Below are 17,855 nucleotides of genomic sequence, written 5' to 3'. Positions count from 1 at the left end.
ATTTTGAACCCGACCCCTTTAGAATTGGCTGAAAGTTTTTCTTCTTTTTCTAGCTTAAGAAAGACGTTTTTCAGAATTTTTTCAAATTTTTTCATCCAACTCAAAAAAAGTTATGAATTTAAAAAAAAACACCGTTTTTGTTTTCAAAATGCTATAACTTTTTCAAAAATAGACTGTTCGGGATCTTTTTTTTTTTTTAAATTTGTTTTTAAATGTACTTTTCGGAAAAAATACATAAAAAATTTTAAAGTTTTTTTTTTTATAATTTTTCAGTTTTTCGATATTTTTCGAATTTCGCCATTTTTTTTTTTCTCATAAAAAACTTCAATCAATTCTGCAATCATCCCCACTAATCCCGGAGTGGGCCGATTTTTTTTTTATTTAATTGAAATAAAAATTTTCAAAAATAAAAATTTTTTTTATCAATTTTATTTATATAACAAAAAAATGTAAGAAAATGATTTTTAAGTATTCTTTTCTTTATATATTATGGTAATCTACGATTAAAATAACCAGGATTAATGACTGACACAGTAAACATGTAAGTTTTCTAAAAAATAATGTAACAAATTATGAATTAGAATACTTAAAAATCATTTTCTTACATTTTTTTGTTATATAAATAAAATTGATAAAAAAAAATTTAATTTTTGAAAATTTTTTTTTCAATTAAATAAAGAAAAATATAAAAAAAAATCGGGCCACTCCGGGATTAGTGGGGAAGATTGCAGAATTGATTGAAGTTTTTTATGAGAAACAAAAAAAAAAAAATGGCGAAAATCAAAAAATCTCGAAAAACTGAAAAATTAAAAAAAAACTTTAAACATTTTTTTGTATTTTTCCGGAAAAGTACATTTAAAAACAAATTAAAAAAAAAAAAGATCCCGAACGATCTATTTTTGAAAAAGTTATAGCATTTTGAAAACAAAAACGGTGTTTTTTTAAAAATTCATAACTTTTTTTGAGTTGGATGAAAAAATTTGAAAAAATTCTGAAAAACGTCATTCGTAAGCTACAAAATGAAGAAAAACTTTCAGCCAAGTCTAAAGGGGTCGGGTTCAAAATTGGTCGAAATGGGATGGAATACCCCATATATATACCTAAGAAGGGCACAATGTCTAGATGTACATTATGTGTGAGAATTTTAAGAAAATTTTTCATAAAATCCGCCAGAGTTTAGATCCCAAGTAGAACTGGTTAGTAGCTCTACCAGATAATCAAGTAAGACAATTCCTTCAGTGCAGCCACTTATTACATCCTTTGATGGTAAACGTAGCAACATTTCTTGTTTGTGTCAACCGTGTCACGTTCCACGCATACAAAGTAGCCGGTAATAGCTAGTTTATAAATAAACAAGTAAGGAGCTCTAAATTCGGCTGAAACCGAACATTTTGTTTTGTGTGCTTAATAGTGGTACAAGGCTGCGCAATAATACATATACATAGAAAATTGCTTAGTCATAAAAGGGGCGGAGCCACGCCCATTTTTTTAAATTGGAAGTTTTTCCTATTTATTGTTAAAAATCCACTTGGGAAATGAAATACCATTGATATAAAGCTGTTTTTTGCAAAGATATAGCTTATTTTATTCGTACACGACCCTTTTAAAAATCTTTTATATAAAAGTGGGAGTGGTGCTTAACTGATTTCGTTAATTTTTCTTCAAAGCATTCCTTATAGTAAAGGCAACCGCTCTGCCGAATTTTGTTACGATAGGTTTAACGATTTTTGATTTATGATTAATAATATTTGTAAAATTGATTTTATCAAAAGTGGGCGGTGCCACACCCTTTTAAAATTTTTTTCAAATTTTTATCAAGAGTCAATATCAGTCCACACGTCAAATTTCACCATTATATGTGTAGTATTTACTAAATAATCAGGTTTTTTGTGTTTTCCAATATGTTATATATATAGAGAGTGGGCGTGGTTATCATCCGATTTCGCTCATTTTCAATACCAATCTATCCTGGGTCCAGATAAGCTCGTGTACCAAATTTGGTGAATATATCTCAATATTTACTCAAGTTATCGTGTTAACGCACAGACGGAGGGACGGACGGGCGGACATGGCTCAATCAATTTTTTTTTTCTATAGGTACTGATTATTTTGATATATGGAAGTAAAACCAACCGCTATCCAATGAAAGTTATAATACCCTTCGTACACGTACAGCTGGGTATAAAAAATATAATGTATTTTAAATGTGTAGTTTATAGAGTAAAAATTAAAAAAAGTTTTTAAAATATTGTTTTAATATATTAATATTATTTTAATTTATTGTGAGATTTTAGCTTTGTTTGAAAAAAAAATAGAAATGTTTGCTGGTTTGACTAAATGTGCAATTATTTTAAAACGGAGTTTTTTTTTAACAGACGCTGCAATCATTTAAAAATTTAAGAAAATTTGAAAAAAAAAAAATACTAATAAAATATTCTTAGATATTTAAAGAACATTGGACAGTGCCATTACCATTTTCTAAAAATGTTGAAATTTCTTAAACTGCAAATATGGCCAAACCAAATTTGATTTAAAATTTAAAAAACTTTTGGTGTTCGTGCAAATAAGGACGCTAAACTGGATTCTTATTTTAAAACAGAGAAGACCAAATTGCAAAAATGTGCAAACCCACTTTTGTTTTATGTGTCTTGCAAACGGTGCAAGTATTGCACGGATTATAAGTCACGACTACAAAATACAAAGGTGCGTAAAGCTGGCAAACCCAAGTGCTCAAAAATAAGTTTAAGTTTTTTGAGAATTAAGTGCATTTTAGGTGCTATTTAGGGCCACAGAAGATAATTTAGGTGCTCATTTGGGTTTCGAGATATTCGCAAAAAAGTGTGCGTCTGCTAGCTTGACGTAAACCTAAATTATCTTTTGTGGCCCTAAATAGCACCTAAAATGCACTTAATTCGCAAACAACTTAAACTTATTTTTGAGCACTTGGGTCTGCCAGCTTTACGCACGTAAATACAATGCAATCCATGCAATTTATGTTAAGCTCAAATGATGATATGTAACCCTGCTTCAACGGTAAGTTGAGACATGGTTTTTCATGATTTTTAATCGTATTTTGTTACTTTTTATGCCAATGTTTTGACACCTGGCACTGGGGCGATTCCGTTGTCTTACATAATTTGTTGCGGTAAATAAGCAATTCATGCACCTTGCAAGACAAAGCGAATCCCCCTAGCGCAGTTTTTATATAAAATGCCTTCTTTTGTCGAATAAGCAGACCTGAAAAGATCACATTCGGCTCATATCTTCTATGCGTCTATGAAGCTCGCGTGTGTTTCATTCCATTAAAATTTTCTTCAATTTATATCAAATTTTGTAGGAAATATTTTCCTCAATTTAAAAGATATACAGCTCAATTCTAAACAATAATTCCGTGCGAGTTTTTTCCCTTCTCCCATTCCTCGTATTCTAAATAAAAATTCCTTGTAAGTTTTTCCACTTCTCCCTTTCCTCCTATTCTGAACAATGTTCGAAAAAGAGGAAACTGGTTATGGGAGAAAAGTAGATATTCAGACCAATTTAAATAATAAATTTTTTTATTCCCGCGGAAAAATTCCTCCAATTCTTTTCTCCTAGGGAGAAGAATAATTGGGGAATAGGAATTTCGAATTTTCGAAGTCAGCTGTTTTGTCAATTGAAATTTCGATGTGCATTTCTTATTTTGTTTAAAAAATTGTAAAGTTTAATTATTCTTGCCAATTTGTTTGAAATTAAGAAATAAGGTATAAACAATGCACATTATTGTTGTTGTTGTTGTTGTAGCGATAATGTTGCTCCCCGAAGGCTTTGGGGAGTGTTATCGATGTGATGGTCCTTTGCCGGATACAGATGCGGTACGCTCCGGTACAACAGCACCATTAAGGTGCCGGCCCGACCATCTCGGGAACGATTTATGTGGCCACATTAAACCTTCAGGCCATTCCCTCCCTCTCCACCCCAAGTTCCAGGAGGAGCTTGGGGTCGCCAGAGCCTCTTCTGTTAGTGAAACAGGATTCGCCGCGGATAGGTGAGGTTGACAATTGAGTTTGGAGAAGCTATATATTTCGCTGGCAACCTGAAGGGTTGCGCTACCCAGCCCCTTGAATCTGGTATTTTAGTCGCCTCTTACGACAGGCATACCTACCGCGGGTATATTCTGATCCCCTAACCCGCTGGGGAGCCATGTGGTATTCACTGAAATGAGTAATGAATTGGTGCCACAGCAACATCAACAGAGGAGCATAAGAAGAAGACCTGCGGGATAACACAAATCCGCCGGAGTTGCCTGCATTCATTCTGCAAAGCAATTTTCTGGCGGCCAAGTCGAGTTGAGTTCCCCTTTCGCCATATGCCAAAATCTATTTAAGCCTTCTTAAAAAATCCTTGCCCAATTTCTGGCTGGCTGCATCAAATATGCGAAGATCTCTTCCGTTGCTTATGATATACTTTTCGACTTAAAATAAAGAATATTGTGGTTGTTGTTGTTGTTGTATTAACAGTGAGAATATTGTGGTAGAATGTAAATACATATTTTAGCACAAATTTTTACAAATAAGTGTTCTTTCTTAAAATAACCAATTTCCTTTAACTATTTTGATGCATTCCCTTTAATTTAACTAGTGAAAAAACTCCTATCAAATGGCAGAGAAATCTCCCTCTACGTCACATTCATAATACCTGCTTTTCCCCCATAACCGGTTTCCGCTTTTTCGAACATTGTTCAGAATAGGAGGAAAGGGAGAAGTGAAAAAACTCACAAGGAATTTTTATTTAGAATACGAGGAATGGGAGAAGGGAAAAAACTCGCACGGAATTTTCGTTTAGAATTGGTCTGATTATGAATGTGAGGGAGAGGGAGATGTCTCTGCCATTTCATAGGAGTTTTTTTCATTTGTTAAATTAAAGAGAATGCATCAAAATAGTTAAAGGAAATTGGTTCTTTTAAGAAAGAACACTTTCTTGTACAAATTTGTGCTTAAATATATATGTACATTCTACCACAATATTCTTTATTTTATGTCGAAAAGTATATCAAAGCAACGGAAGAGCTCTTGGTATATTTGATGCAGCCATCCAGAAATTGTGCAAGGATTTTTTAAGAAGGCTTAAATAGATTTTGGCATATGGCGAAAGGGGAACTCAACTCGACTTGGCCGCCAGAAAATTGCTTTGCTGAATGGAAGCAGGCAACTCCGGCGGATTTGTGTTATCCCGCCGTCTTCTTCTTTTATGCTCCTCTGTTGATGTTGCTGTGGCACCAATTCATTACGTATTTTAGTGAATAACAAATGAAATGCAATACTGTGCATTGTTCATATTTTATTTCTTAATTTCAAACAAATTCGCAACAATAATTAAACTTTTCTATTTTTTAAACAAAATGAGAAATGCGCATCGAAATTTCAATTGACAAAACAGCTGACTTCGAAAATACGAAATACCTATTCCCCAATTATTGTTCTCCCTAGGAGAAAAGAATTGGAGAAATTTTTCCGCGGAAATAAAAAAATCCGCGAGAACAAAATTCCTAAGGAATATTTAGAATTGGGCTGATAGATTTCTATCAGTAATAAATCAGCACGTGTGGAGAGTTAAAAAGCTCGTCGACGGTCACAACAACAATTGTTCTAAGCTTCATTCCATATTTGTTTTATTTTTGTTTTTGTGCACGAGGTCCTACTACGTACGTACTCTACCACTTGGATGGCTGCCATGTTTTTCTTTGATCTTTTATCTATGTATATATGTGCATACATTATGCCCAGCATATATACATACATATCAATAGATGAACCTTTAAATATGTAAATATGTATGTACATATGTACGTGCCTAAAAAGCACGATACGTACGCAGACATACATATGGGTGTATTTTCTTACATTTTTCAAATATACTTTTATTTGTAAATGCAAATGTTGAAATTAATTTAATAGCAAATTGTGAAAAAACAAGTAAAGGTGTCTAAGTTCGGGTGTAACCGAACATTATATACTCAGCGTGAGCTTCAATTGTACATTTCATTTCAGATAAATTACTTTTCTACATAACACGTGGCACCGCCCGTTAAAAAAAAAAATGTCTCCACATTTCCTCTTACAGTAAAACTGTATAAGTGAAATATCATTGATTCAAAACTATTTCTTGCTAAGTTATAGCTTATTATTCTAGTCTACGACCCTTTTAAAAATCTTTTATATAAAAGTGGGTGTGGTCTTTAACAGATCCCGTCCATTTTTACTAGAAATATTTCCTGCTATAGGGAAAATATGTGTACCCAATTTTATTGCGATTCGTTAGTTTTTCTTCGAGTTATGGCTCCCGAAGCAGAAAATTGCTTAGACATAAAAGGGGTGGTGCCACGCCCATTTTTTTAATTTGAATTTTTTCCTGATTATTGTTATAAATCCACTTGGGAAATGAAATACCATTGATATAAAGCTCTTTTTGCAAAGATATATCTTATTTTTTTCGTCCACGACCCTTTTAAAAATCTTTTATATAAAAGTGGGCGTGGTCCTTAACCGATTTCGATATTTTTTTTCAAGGCATTCCTTATAGTAAGGGCAACCGCTCGCCGAATTTTGTTACGATAGGTTTAACGGTTTTCGATTTATGATTAATAATATTTGTAAAATTGATTTTATCACAAGTGGGCGGTGCCACGCCCATTTTAAAAAAAAGTTTTCAAATTTTTATCAACAGTCTCAATATCAGTCCACATGTCAAATTTCAACATTCTAGGTGTATTATTTATTAAATTATCAGGTTTTTTGTGTTTTCCAAAATTTTATATATATAAAAAGTGGGCGTGGCTATCCGATTTCACTCATTCTCAATACCAATCTATTCTGGGTCCAGATAAGCTGGTGTACCAAATTTGATGAAGATATCTCAATATTTACTCAAGTTATTGTGCTAACGGACGGAAGGACGAACGGACGGACATGGCTCAATCAAATATTTTTTCGATACTGATGATTTTGATATATGGAAGTCTATCTATCTCAATTCCTTTATACCTGTACAACCAACCGTTATCCAATCAAAGTTAATATACCCTGTGTGCAAAGCATGCTGAGTATAAAAATAATGAAAAATTACTCGTCGAATAGTTGGGCCAAAGCAGCGGCGATAGGCAGTGCGGTAACAAAATAAGCAACAAAACACAAAAACAACACCAAATTGTTTATTGGATTGTGTTGTGCGGTAATGGAAAATGAGTCATGCGATATAGAAAAACAGAGATACGCATACAAGCCCACAAAATGAGTAGACACATAGGCACAAACATAAATATAAAGATATGTATGCATACTTAATTCTTTATAAATAAAATACACGTACATATCTATATACATCCATACATATGTACATATTCATGCCAGACATGGGAATGGAATAACACATCATCCGGCAAATGAACATTGCACTCACATATAACTACACACAAATCTATATAGATATGTATGTATATACATACATACATGCATATAAGAAAAGAACACTAAAATGAAATACTCAGAACTGTGGTGGGGTTTACTTACAGACATACAAACATACATATGTATATAGCAAATGCGAATAAGAAATATCATACATATATTTTTTTTTGTATAAACAAACATACATAGCTTACTACTAGTATCTAAAGGGTTTAGTTCGGGATAAGCCTTAATTGGGTAGATACGATACAGCCTCGGTTGTTTAGTCCATTGTGCCTAAAATCAGGAGTGACAAATAACGTTTTGGGAAACGCCTTGGATACACTATTTCATATGTACGCGATGGACACAAAAATAAAAGAGCGGATTTTGATAAGATTTGGTAACTACCTGTAATTATTATTATTATTTATTTCGAAGTACAGTAAGACTTGGAGTCTTTTCATTTCACATATTCAAAAGGCAAATTAAAACTTTTTTTTTCTAAAATTAAGCTTAAACAAACATTAGTTTGTAACATTACTACATAGCCATTACAGGGTGCAGAAGATTGGAAGCTAGGACGAGACTATTGCTTAAAATGATAACGAATTCCACACTCACACGTCACTAACAAAGAATAATGTGGAGGCGACTACTATTTCGAGTTCTTGAAGATTGTATCAATTTTAGATTCTCGTTAAAATATTCAGTTTGTTGAAATTTAATTACTTTTTATAAAAACAAAACAGTTTGAATATTGAGGTAGGTTTCTATTCTTAATCCAATTATATTTGTTGCGTCGGACGAAATGTGGTCGAGCCTTATTTTACAATATATATGAACCTTGTACAGTGTTAATGGTCAAATTTAGTTTGTTTTTGGATCCACAATCTAAAACTTTATACACGGTTTTAAAATAAGTTATGTATATGAGACACAATAAGTGCCTTATCTATTTGAAATTGCATATTATGAGGAGGACAGGGATGCCAAGTTGCTAAGGGCATTGTATATTTTTGATATGCTGAAACGAATGTCATGTGCAGAAATAAGCCGGGAGTTAACTTTAAAGCCAAGGCTTGTAACTACGAGATGAAATTGTAATCATCCTTATCGCGAAGTTCACACGGAAAAGTGTTCGCCTTCACTTCTTTGTTCGGGTGAACTTTTTCCGCCTATCGGCAATTTCGGGCGAACAAAAGTTCACTTCGAAACAGCTGATGCTCTATTGTGAATTAGCAGTGAACAAATAATTTACTTGCAATTGTGTAAATTTTGTAAACAAGCACATATTTCCTTAGAAGACAGCAAAAATAGAGATAAAAAATGTATAAAAAAATGTTTAGTATTGCACCTAGGTTGGTATTGATTGAGCGCTAGGAGAATATACATGTGAAAGCGATTCGGAGGCAATTAAGGGACTGTTCTAACCCTTTGGAGCTAAATGATCCACTGTAAGTTAAAAACTTCTATTTTCAGCACTTTTGAATAAAAATTTAACTTTTTTTCAATTAGTTTTCGGCAATAATAGAGGCTAAACAAGCCGGCATTCAAATATTTGCTAGATATTCTTGACAACTCCTTGCCACCATTGAAGCAAAAATTTGGAGTTCCAACTAGGGTTACCATATTTTTATTTCGGGTTCCCAGAACAAACCACAAATTTTAGCCAAATTCCCGAGATTTAAACAAATTTTTTAAAATAAGTATTTGTCATTATCAGTGTAGAAAGCTCTCAGTCGTCTTATTTTGTACCTAGCTTTTTGTTTTTTTGTATATCGTTGATGGATTTGTCCATACGTTTTTCGATTACTCATTTATGAATAAGAGTTTGCGTTTTCTCGAATTTGTTCGCAGTACTCGTTCGAGAATTTGAGGAAGATATCGTAAGCTTTATGTATATATAGCGCATGCTAATGCAGCGACTATATTGGATATCGAGATGTTCGCTAGCTTTAAGAGTATTTCGAGATGCGAGTATCTTGTAGAAAGCCAAGTTCTCGATTTTTCGAGTCTCGCAACTCCCTCTTGTGTTCGAGAAGAATCCGAGTATTAGAGAAAATATTTCTTCAAAATGGTTTTAAAATCTAACAAGTAAGGAATACTAAGTTCGGGTGTAACCGAACATTACATATTCAGCTGAGCTTTGCTGCGTTGGTTTCGTAGATGGTTTATAAGTGGTTTTTAATTCCACATCACATACGTTTGGGAAATATCCACCAAATTGTAGACCAAGGGTGACGTTTTTTGAAACGATATTTCTTCATCCTTTGTCAAATAAGGGAAAATTACCATGTAGGAAAATGAACCTAGGGTAACCGTGGTATGTGTTTGTATGACATGGGTATCAAATAAAAGGTATTAAAGAATATTTTAAAAGGGAGTGGGCCATAGTTGTATAGGTGAACGCCTTTTCGGGATATCGCCATAAAGGTGGACCAGGCGTGACTCTATAATGTGTTTGTACGATATGGGTATCAAATTAAAGGTATTAATGAGGGTTTTAAAAGGGAGTGGCCCTTAGTTGTATATATGACGGCGTTATCGAGATATCGACCAAAATGTGGACCAGGGTGAACCAAAACAACATCTGTCGGGTACCGCTAATTTTTTTATATATGTAGTACCACGAACAGTATTCCTGCCATGATTCCAAGGGCTCTTCATTTCGCCCTGCAGAACTTTTTAACTTTCTTCTACTTAATATGACAGGTATCACACCCATTTTACAAAGTTTTTTCTAAAGTTATATTTTGCGTCAATAAACCAATCCAATTACCATGTTTCATCCCTTTTTTCGTATTTGGTATAGAATTATGGCTTTTTTTTTCATTTTTCGTAATTTTCGATATCGAAAAAGTGGGCGTGGTCATAGTCGGATTACGGCCATTTTTTATACCAAGATAAAGTGAGTTCAGATAAGTACGTGAACTAAGTTCAGTAAAGATATATCGATTTTTGCTCAAGTTATCGTGTTAAACTGTCGACTGTTTATAAAAACTGGGAGTGGCTTTAACCGATTTCACTAATTTTCACAGAAAACAGTTATCATCAAAGAAGCAATGCCCTTACTAAATTTCACTAGGATGTGTAAACTCGACTTATGGCATTAAAAGTATTCTAGACAAATTAAAGAAAAAGGGTGGAGCCACGCCCATTTTGAAAATTTCTTTTATTTTTGTATTTTGTTGAACCATATCATGGAGTTGATTGTTGACGTAATTTACTTATATACTGTAAAGATATTAAATTTTTTGTTAAAATTTGACAAAATTTTTTTTTTTTAAATGGACGTATTCCTCATCCGATTTTGCTAATTTTTATCAAGAACACATATAGTAATAGGAGTAACGTTCCTGCCAAATTTCATAATGATATCTTCAACGACTGCCAAATTACATCTTTATTACCTTCCTTAATTACCTTCTTCTAAAAGTGGGCGGTGTCACGCCCATTGTCCAAAATTTTACTAATTTTCTATTCTGCGTCATAAGGTCAACCCCTCTACCAAGTTTCATCGCTTTATCCATCTTTGGTAATGAATTATCGCACTTTTTTGGTTTTTCGAAATATTCGATATCGAAAAAGTGGGCTTGGTTATAGTCCGATTTCGTTCATTTTAAATAACGATCTGAGTTGAGCGCCCAAGAACTTACATACCAAATTTCATTAAGATACCTCAAAATTTACTCAAGTTATCGTGTTAATGGACAGAGGTGCGGACGGACGGACATGGCTAAATGAATTTATTTTTTCGCCCAGATCATTTTGATATATAGAAAAGTCTATATCTCGATTAGTTTATTCCGCTACTTGGTACCGTTATGCGAACAAAATTAATATACTCTGTGATCTCTGCTCAGCTGAGTATAAAAATTTTGTATCTACGCTGCCAGTACAAAAACTACACGTCTCAAATTTTTTTTAAGAATGTGCTATCTAAATTAAAGAAAATCTTAATGAGCTCCTGTGTATAATGCATATGTGTTTGAAGACTTTTCCATATGCAATTTAAAGTAGACAGTGAGATTTGTCATAGCCGTGGGCTTTTCAATATAAAATTTGTGTTCTATATATACAAAATGTATTACTATACTGGGCTTTAAATTACTTAATTTCAACGTACAAATCGCAATTGCGTTACATTTTTTAACTATATAGTATGTTCTGTTTGAGGGCTGTAAATTTTTCCTGACTTTATTTCAACCCTATAATAGGCTTGCATATTTTCAATATTAAATTGTCACCCTCAAGTACATTCAAATGTTCACATTTTCTACCCTCAGCCGCTTAAGTAAGTTTGAGGGTGAGTAAAATCCGCAAATCAATTCGTTAATTAACATCTTTCTTGTCTACTTTCTTGAAATGAAAACAAACGAAGATTTTCAGGGTTCAAGATGACAATGAAACGGTTGCCATTAGAAGGCTAACAGTAACGTTATCTATGCCCGAGGACAACAAGTAAGTACTGTACTATTGGGCCACAAGATCTGCACGCGGAAACTACTTAAAAGCGCCGCTACAAAAGGGTAAAAATTGTTTAAAAACAAACAAATTGAAATATAATAGGTGTGTATTTTAAACCACCACGGATTAGTACATCATTGCCTTTAAATTCTATTACGATCGGAGCAGAATTTACAAAAGATTAACGTAACTTTGTTTTCCCCAAAAGAATATAGAAAGAACATTGCAGAAAACTGGGTTTTTTAGGAAATTTGTATGGAAAATGAAGCAATACAAATTTATTACTTTTGTAAAACATGTAAATACTGGCAATAGAGCTGCCGAAAAAGTGAAGTTCTGTTGTTGACATCACCTTTATTATTGCATTATGATTGTAACTTACCTTAAATTTAAAGCAAAATTATTTATAAAACGAATGCTATTAAAATAAACTAACAAAACTAAAATAGTATTCGAAATTAACACTTTTTTTCTGAAAAGTAAAACTTTCAGTCCTACATATTTTTATTTTATTTATTTAAAGTGGACAACCAACATACAATGGTCTACTACATGATATGTTTTGTTCGTTATTCAAAAAGGAGTTTGAATAGAAATAACACTTTTCATTTTTAGGAGCGACTTGGAAGTTTGGAAAGTAAAAGCACAAGAAGGTCTATGGGTACATGGGTAACCTTGAATAATTAAACCATGGATAATGATATTGGGAGTAGAAGTGGGAGTGTGAGTGGTAGCTAGAGTTGGGGTGGGAGTGGGAGCGGTAGTTGGTGTGGGAATTGGTTCGGACGCGGGAGGAGGGACAAGATTAAAATGAACAAGTGAGGAAGTCTAAGTTCGGGTGAAACCGAACATTACATACCCAGCTGTACACTTGAAATGCTGTTGTTGTTTGTTTTGTGTGCTTAATACTGTTACAAGGCAGCGCAATAATACATATACATACATATGGTTCTATTCTGAACTAATTTTTCTTCGAGTTATGGCTCCCGAAACATGGAAAATTGGTTTGTCATAAAAGGGGCGGTGCCACGCCCATTTTTTAAAATTCGAAGTTTTTCCCATTTATTGTTATAAATCCACTTGGGAAATGAAATAACATTGTTATAAAGCTCTTTTTTGCAAAGATAAAGCTTATTTTATTAGTCCACGACCCTTTTAAAAATCTTTTACATATATAAAGGTGGGCGTGGTTTAACCGATTTCGTTAATTTTTCTTCAAGGCATTATTTATAGTAAAGGCAACCTCCCTGCCGAATTTTGTTACGATAGGTTTAACAATCTTTGATTTATGATTAATAATATTTGCAAAATTGATTTTATCACAAGTGGGCGGTGCCACGCACATTTAAACATTTTTTTTTTTTTCAAATTGGTATGAAGAGTCGCAATATCAGTTCACACGTCAAATTTCAACATTCTAGGTGTATTATTTACTTTATAATCAGGTTTTTGTGTTTTCCAAAATGTTATATATATATAAAGTGGGCGTGGTTATCATCCGATTTCGCTCATTTTCAATACCAATATATTCTGGGTCCAGATAAGCTAGCGTACCAAATTTGGTGAAGATATCTCAATATTTACTCAAGTTATCGTGCTAACGGACGGACGGACGGACATGGCTCAATCAAATTTTTTTTCGATACTGATGATTTTGATATATGGAAGTGTATATATATCTCGATTCCTTTACACCTGTACAACATACCGTTATCCAATCAAAGTTATAATACCCTGTCTACAAGTACAGCGGGGTATAAAAAAATGGAAGATAACGTAGAAAGGAATTGGATACATAGTGAAGAAGAGAAGCGACGCTCGCATTTGGAATGAAGGCAAACAAATTTCGAGCAAAACAAAGTCTGCCACGTACTCTAGCATGTACTAACTAATATCTCTAATAAACATACAATTGCAAATGGTAAATATAATTTTCAGAGCAATATATTAGTTAATTAAGCTGATGGCCTTTAATTAACTTATACACGACCCCCAATTCATTAGGAACAAATTAAAAGTGTTTCTTTCAAAGCGCCAAATGACAAAATTCAAAAAAGATCTTTTATTTATGTATGTTAGTTAGTTTTAGATAGATAGATAGATTCATTGCTGAAACAATGTATCGGTTCTAGTTGATAACTGTTCAAAATATACAGCTATTCAGAATAACAATCAAGTTTGATTAAATTCACTCAGTTTCAAAACAAATAAAATCCACTTCCTCATATTCAATTAAGGTATTATTTACATGAATATTAAGAATATGTTTTTTTTTTTGCAATAGGATATAGATAGGTAAATATACAAATAGAAATAAAAAAATATTTCCGTAGAAATATTTGTCAAGTCGAGAAAAAATAAGCCATTTAAACGCCGACACGTATGAATGTACATACATATATACACACGTATGTAGATCAAAAACGCTTGAAATGGTGGAAAAATTTTGAATTTTAATCTACTTGTGGCGTAGTACACCGAAAGAAATTGGGCTAGTAATGTCAACAAATCGGGTTTGTTTTCTTGAATTAAAAGACATTTAGTATAAGTGATCTCATTACTTACTTACTTAATTGACGCTTAACCGTCTAAACGGTTATGGCCGTCCAACAAGGCGCGCCGGTCGCTCCTTCGCTCCGCCAACTGGCGCCAATTGGTCACACCAAGGGAGTTTAAATCGTTTTCCACCTGGTCCTTCCAACGGAGACGCCCTCTACCTCTGCTGCCATAGGCGGGTTCCGATAGAAACACTTTCTTGGCCGGAGCATAATCTTTCATTCGCATAACATGGCCTAGCCAGCGCAGCCGCTGCATTTTAATTCGCTGGACTATGTTGATGTCTGCGTATAGCTCGTACAGCTCATCATTAAATATTCTTCGGTACTCGCCATCGCCAACGCGTAGATGTCCATAAATCTTTCGAAGAACTTTTCTCTCGAACACTCCCGAAGCCGCTTCATCTGCTGTTGTCATGGTCCATGCTTCTGCCCCATATAGCAGGACGATAAGTGACTTGTAGAGTATGATTTTCGTTCGCCGAGAGAGGACTTTACTTTTCAATTGCCTACCTAGTCCAAAGTAGCATTTATTGGCAAGATTGATTCTTCGCTGGATTTCAGTGCTGATGTTGTTGCTAGTGTTGATGCTGGTTCCCAAATAAACGAAGTCTTACTATTTCGAAATTATGGCTGCCAACAGTAGCGTGGTTGCCAAGGCGCGTATGTGCTGACTCTTTGCTCGATGACAGCAGGCACTTCGTTTTGTCCTCATTCACCATCAAACCCATCTTTACCGCTTCTTTAAACGGTTTTATTGAAAACAATACTTACATGAAGTAATAATAATACTAAAAGCTAGAAAATAATTAGGTAGATCCTTGGTACTAGTCATATAACTCCTTATCAATCTAGGGCGTTGATCAGAAAATTAAATAAAAGCGTTGAGCGCGTGAAATTTCTAAAAATGTGAGACCTAGCATAACCTGATTAGGGTTCAGTTGGTTTTACTTATGACTATCAATAGAAATATGACGCGTCCAACGCTTTTATTTAATTGTCTGATCAACGCCCTAGATGATAAGGAGTGTGATAACTAGTACCTAGGACCTACCTAATTAATTTCTAGCTTTTAGTATTATTATTACTTCATGTAAGTATTGTTTTCAATAAAAACGTTTACCTTAACATTTGTTTTTTAATTATTTTATTTGCTAGTTTTTAGTCTTTATTTAATTGCCTATTATTTCTCATTCTATTTAGTTCATTTAGTGACTCATTATTACAAGGACTCTTTCCTGACAATTTGTTACAATCTAAGTCCTCAATACATAATCCTTCCAAAGACTTTACTCGACTCTGCGCCACGTAGGCTTATCCCTCATCCAACTCCAAAATATTTTGATGTCACTTCTACCGGACTGTATGTATTATGTGTTCCAAATAAGAGCCAAATCGGACCACAAATACGATTTTTGTGAATATCTCGATCCTTGCGCCACCTAGCGGCGATTTTTTTCTTATTATTGCATTGTCATCGGGTTCTGAACTATATTCCAAGTTTCAAGCTTGTAGCTTATCGGGAAGTTACTCAAAATTCAATTACAAAAAAGTGCTGTCCAGCCTGTCAAGTCAATCTAAATAAAACCGTTTAAAAATGACAGGTTTCTGTCAACCTAATTGGTTTTTTCTATTGAACGAACTGATTTTATTGGTCTCATTTCAATAGCATCAGAAAACCGTATGCTTACGGTGGTCACTTTTTTGTTTTTAAGGACCATGGTACCACAGAAATCTATATCAAATTAAGAAAATTTGTTATTATAACAATTTTTATTGATATTCTTACGATGACTGCAAAAATGGTTGTGTTAACACAGCTTTGACTCACGTATAATAAAAATTTTTGTTTGTTGATTTGGCCCGGTTGACTTTTACAACTTTTTTCTTTCAGTGTAGAGAGTTAGGAAATAATGATTTAAATTATACAAAATCTAAATGAAGGCTGAATAGTCTGTACTGCATCTTGTGTTAGTCGCATGATTTATCAACAAACAAATATAAATTTTGATTCCTTAAAATAAATTAGAAGCGATATAAAAGCGTAGTGGAGATGCGTCGCAAAAGTCTAATGCATGTTATATATTGGCCAAAGGACAAACTTGGTAAGATATGAAACAAATTGTTTAGTTCGTTTGGGATATCGTGACAAGCATAGTTACCGAAACTTAACCCAATTTATTTATTTTTAACATTTATAAGCAGATCGCACATTAAGGTTCTTAGGATAACAGCCAGAAACTTTAAATATTATTATGAGCAAATTAGTTACGCTTGTATAAGTCGAACGTGCGGTTTCGATTTGGCGATAAATTGGCTATATGGAAGTTTTCTTTGACAGAAACTCCTCTTTTGAACCCAGTTCGATGGTCCCTTGAAGGCTAACCACAAGTCGCAATGATATTCAGCAAAGCACCTTGTGGACTCGGCAGCGAATTGTGTTGTTTAGTGTTTAGTTTTTGATACGAACGATTGTTCAAAAAAAAAAAAAAAAAAAAAAAAAAAAAAAAAAAAAAAAAAAAAATCAGCTCAGCTACGGTTTCCGCTAAAACGTTTGGTTTCGGTGCGCGGTTTTAGCATAAATTGTAAACCATTCATCGGCTTAAGTAGTTTTTGAATTATTTTTGAACTAAAATGGAAACATTTCAATTTACTACTGTGTTTGTACATTTTATCCAATTTAAATTTTAAACTTATTTGAACACTAAGTCTTACATCTCAAAATTGTTTTAAAACAAAACCAAAAAATTTAAAAAAATATACAAAATAGAAACATGTTTTGAAACAAGTTTGAAAACAAAAACCAAATGTTTAAATAATAAATTTCATTTGTGAAAAGTGCTGCAAGTCATTGATTTTATACAACATTTTGCTATATTTATGAAGTGTTATGGTATATATATTGTTATACAAATGTGATAGTTCAGTGGTGGGATAACACTACTGTAGTCCGGACGTCGGTAAGAAACCATGCCACAGTTAACTAGATATTTTTTTTAACTGGAAGTGTAGATTTCTATGAATTAAAACTGAAACAGGTTTCGAACACTCGCTCTCCCGAGAACCGATATAATCGATATTTGAAATCAAATTTGGTTCGATCATACATGTAGTACAAAACAGATTCAGATTAAGGCTCAAACTTTCAATCGTGCGGCACTCTAGTATGAATATCTACAAACACCGAACGTTTTTTTTTTTAAATGGGCGTTAATTGATTCTAATTCCCATTGTGTAACTACTTTAGTTAATACATAAATAATTATTGAGCTGACAAAAAACAATAATCGTGTGAATGCTTACTTTTAATTAAAAATATTTCCGTATTTATTTTAGAGACATTTGCAAATTGTTGTTGTTGTTTATTGTACACATTTGATATAACCAAATAAGTATGTACATGTATATA

At 33.3% G+C, this 17,855-nt stretch overlaps 1 protein-coding gene across 8 annotated transcripts in view; it reads left to right on the top strand.

Moving 5' to 3' along the window:
- spen (split ends) overlaps positions 1–17,855 on the top strand; it is a 204,128-nt gene that overhangs the window by 59,979 nt on the left and 126,294 nt on the right. For 2 of the 8 annotated variants that reach the window (XM_067768865.1, XM_067768859.1), the window contains exon 1: positions 7,701–7,824. The exons of 5 other annotated variants lie outside the window; for them this stretch is intronic. In XM_067768865.1, the coding sequence (XP_067624966.1) occupies positions 7,776–7,824 (49 nt within the window). In that variant the 5' untranslated portion in view covers positions 7,701–7,775. Of the gene's footprint in view, positions 1–7,700; positions 7,825–17,855 lie in introns of those variants that run through there. One more of the 8 variants, XM_067768867.1, reaches the window with a different exon arrangement.

Source organism: Eurosta solidaginis, chromosome 2 (genome assembly GCF_040869045.1).
Source record: "Eurosta solidaginis isolate ZX-2024a chromosome 2, ASM4086904v1, whole genome shotgun sequence".
Taxonomy (NCBI): domain Eukaryota; kingdom Metazoa; phylum Arthropoda; class Insecta; order Diptera; family Tephritidae; genus Eurosta; species Eurosta solidaginis.
The sequence above is the reverse complement of the archived record's forward strand: the minus strand, read 5'-3'. Positions and strand labels throughout refer to the sequence as shown.